Source organism: Buceros rhinoceros, unplaced genomic scaffold (assembly GCF_000710305.1).
Source record: "Buceros rhinoceros silvestris isolate BGI_N320 unplaced genomic scaffold, ASM71030v1 scaffold15259, whole genome shotgun sequence".
Lineage (NCBI taxonomy): Eukaryota > Metazoa > Chordata > Aves > Bucerotiformes > Bucerotidae > Buceros > Buceros rhinoceros.
The window spans coordinates 2955-5938 of record NW_010433416.1 but is presented as its reverse complement, the minus strand read 5'-3'; the positions used below and the strand labels follow the sequence as shown (position 1 = coordinate 5938).

Here is a 2984-nt window from a genome sequence, read left to right as displayed (position 1 = left end):
ATCATTAAGCTATCGAGGCGCAGATAGCGCTAGCCGCTCTGCTACAGCACAGCGCGCTTCCTGCTCAGCTCAGCCTGGCTCACGGCGAGCTGCACTCCTCAACAACAAACCGGCTCACTGCTTCCAGCGGGCCGACTACACCGCAGCATGTCCACACGCAGAGCCCGCGCCGCTACTGTTCGCTCCTGTCTGTGAGGACCTGGGTCAGCCCACCGCCACGAGGCTGCTGCGCCTCAGCGAAGCAGACCTACCTTCAGAGAATCCACGAGGTCATCGACGAGGAAGAGACGCCTCAGCTCTTTGACCGTGCCGTTAACGTGACCGAGCACAACATTGCTGTATTTCTGGATGAGCTCTTCAGAGACAGCGACGTCAGACTCCAAGTAAGCCCTGCGAGGAAGGGGAGTCCGTCAAACTTCTCTGGGAGTGCTGCCAGACAGCATCGCCACCGACGTTACCCACAACAGCAACACACCTGCTTCTGGTGGCACAACAAGAAAAGCCTCGACCACGGTACAGTGGGCAAGTTGTGCACCACCTGCTCAAATCTCCCTCACAGTCAGGGTCAGCGGTTCTCTGGGCAGGAGGATGTCAGGCCCTGCTGGTTCCATGCTCTCACCACAACTCAGGCTCACGTATTTGCCCCATTCGCGTGCCGGGGGAGAGGGAGCGAGGCAGCACACCTCCTGCAGGGCACGAGTTTCACCCCTCCTGCAGCTGCTCTACCTTTGTCTCAGCGGGGATTCTGCTTTGGGGTGGTTTTGTTTGGTTCTTTAGAAATAATAAACACGCGGTGGAGGCTCCCATGTACACCATCCCCGGCAGAGCTGAGCTTGGCCTTGCGGCGAGTCCAAGACAACATACTTGGAACGGTACCCAGGGAGGGCGGCCATCTCAAGGCTACGCTCTGCTCGCCTCGCTTGGCTTGCCTCTGCGCCCCCTCCAGCGAGAGACTCAGCACCTGAATCCAAAATTAAACCCATCTCACGGGTGTGCTCAAGCGAAATTCAAGTAAAAAATATCCTTCTGGGGTGGAAGCTATTCAGGTGACGAGTAAGCAACCAGGTCTGTCGGACAAGAAGGTCTGGAAGCTTCTTCTGAATGTCAGTGATGCTGGAAAAAAGACCCAACCAAAAGCCTAGGTGTGCAAAGGATACATATTTCACACCGCTGCACTGACCGGTGACACCAGCTCTATCGTTTTGTATCAGATCTAGGCTTAAGAGCAAGTCCTTTTTTCCAGAGTTTGTTACGGGCACGGACTGGCTTCCACTGGGAAAATGAGCCACCACAGACGGGCAGGGAGGAACGGAGGTGAAGCCCAGAAAACACTTCACTTTGCCTTACTGGACACGGGAGGAAGAGCCCAAAATGAGGAAGAGACTGTAAACAGAGGTCAACCAGGAGCTCCTGGAAGGTGCGAGGGAAGTTGAGAGCGAACCACTTCCCTGATTAATAGAAGGAGAGAAGCAAGTCTGAGCAGTGTGGGACCGGGCTGGGCCTTCCACGGGCAAGGATGAAGACCAGGGACACCGTTATTCCCCCATGCGGGTGGAACACAAGGCGAGGACTTTGCTCACTGCCTAAAGCGAAGAGCTGGGAGGTCCTGAGGACAGAAACGGATCTGGCGATTCACCTCCTTGAGCCCCAGAATTCACAGCCCAAGTTTCTGGATTTCTGACCTGGCAGGCAGCAACGAGCCTGCACTCTGCCGATGCCAGGGCAGCCTTGCGCGTGGAGAGCACAGCGGTGCTGCTACACACCAGAACAGAAGTTTAAAGGGTATTCTTAAAAAAAAATTTCCAGAAAGGTGGCACTGTCACCTGCTGCATTTCATTTGTTCTGATTTTTGCTAAATATATTGCACTGGAAGTGCTGCACCTCCTGGGTATTCCTTACATTTTGTACATCCGCTGCCACAAGCTCACATTCTGAGGACTAAACCGTTCTAAAACGCACGTATTGCTCCATCAGATCGGCGGTTTTAATTTTTTCACGTCACTTAAGAATTCCCGGGGAAATCCCCCGCCCCAAGCACTCCGTTCACTTTCCTTCGTGCTGCATGTGTCTACTCAGAAAAACTGGAAGCAGAGCAGTCACAGGCTGGGGGTAACAGATTTTTTTTTCAGTACTATTTTTTTCAGACTATTGACATTATTAAGCATCATAATTCAGCCTACGTCACCTCCTGCTTCTAAGAGCACCAGTCAAACACGCTGCTGCTGAATTAAACAAGAGATCTCACCTGAACGGGTGGCCTTCATCGGACTTCTGGATCGCCTGGATAACTCCCTTGTATATCCTAAAGCTGATGGTCACCGAGAGCAGGGCCAAGGCGATGTAAGCTGTCACGCTGACGATGCTGAACACTGTTAATGAAAGGAGCAGGAACAAGCTGGCACCAAACACCACTCCCGTCTTCTTAATGTCTCGCCAGTAAAGGAGGTCAACAACTGAAAGTGAAAAAAGGTAAGAAATTAGAACAAGGTCCTTTTTACATCCCTGTGAAAACAGTAAAACATGATTCATGCTCTGCTGGGAGCCACCAACAATGGAATTTGTGATCTCACTGTCAACCCAAAGCTGAAATTACAACTAGAAAGAGGTTATTTTAGCACAGAGTCTCCACTGGACTCGAGATTACTGGGATTATTGTTATTAGGATTATCTCAAATGTAACTGGTAAAATTTGAGAACAATTCTGCCCGTAAGCAATGTCAGAACTAATCCCCTCAACTCCTGCGCTGTGTTCTGCGCCAGAACCACAGCAGTTTCTGCTTCACTGCGTTTATTTCCGCGCCTTTTGTGGCAACTGAGTCGATTCCCTCTTGGGACAGAAGCGAGGCCGCTAAGAGGTCTCCAGCGCAGGGGTCTCCGGGAGCCTGTGCAGGCAGAGGCTCTGCTCACGGCTCGTCAGCAGTTCCTCTCCTCTCCTTTTGTCCCACCGGAGCTGACCTGTGGATTACGGGTGGCAGCCTGAGCCA

General features: G+C 52.2%; 1 protein-coding gene across 1 annotated transcript in view; it reads right to left on the bottom strand.

Annotated features, from left to right (window-relative positions):
- RTN4 (reticulon 4) overlaps window positions 1-2502 on the bottom strand; it is a gene marked incomplete at its 5' end in the record, with an annotated part of 10986 nt that extends 8484 nt beyond the window's left edge. The window contains 2 exons of the mRNA XM_010144101.1: window positions 252-390; window positions 2246-2502. Coding sequence (XP_010142403.1) covers window positions 252-390; window positions 2246-2502 — 396 coding nt within the window. The remainder of the gene's footprint in view (window positions 1-251; window positions 391-2245) is intronic.
- Between the last annotated feature and the right edge of the window lie 482 nt (window positions 2503-2984).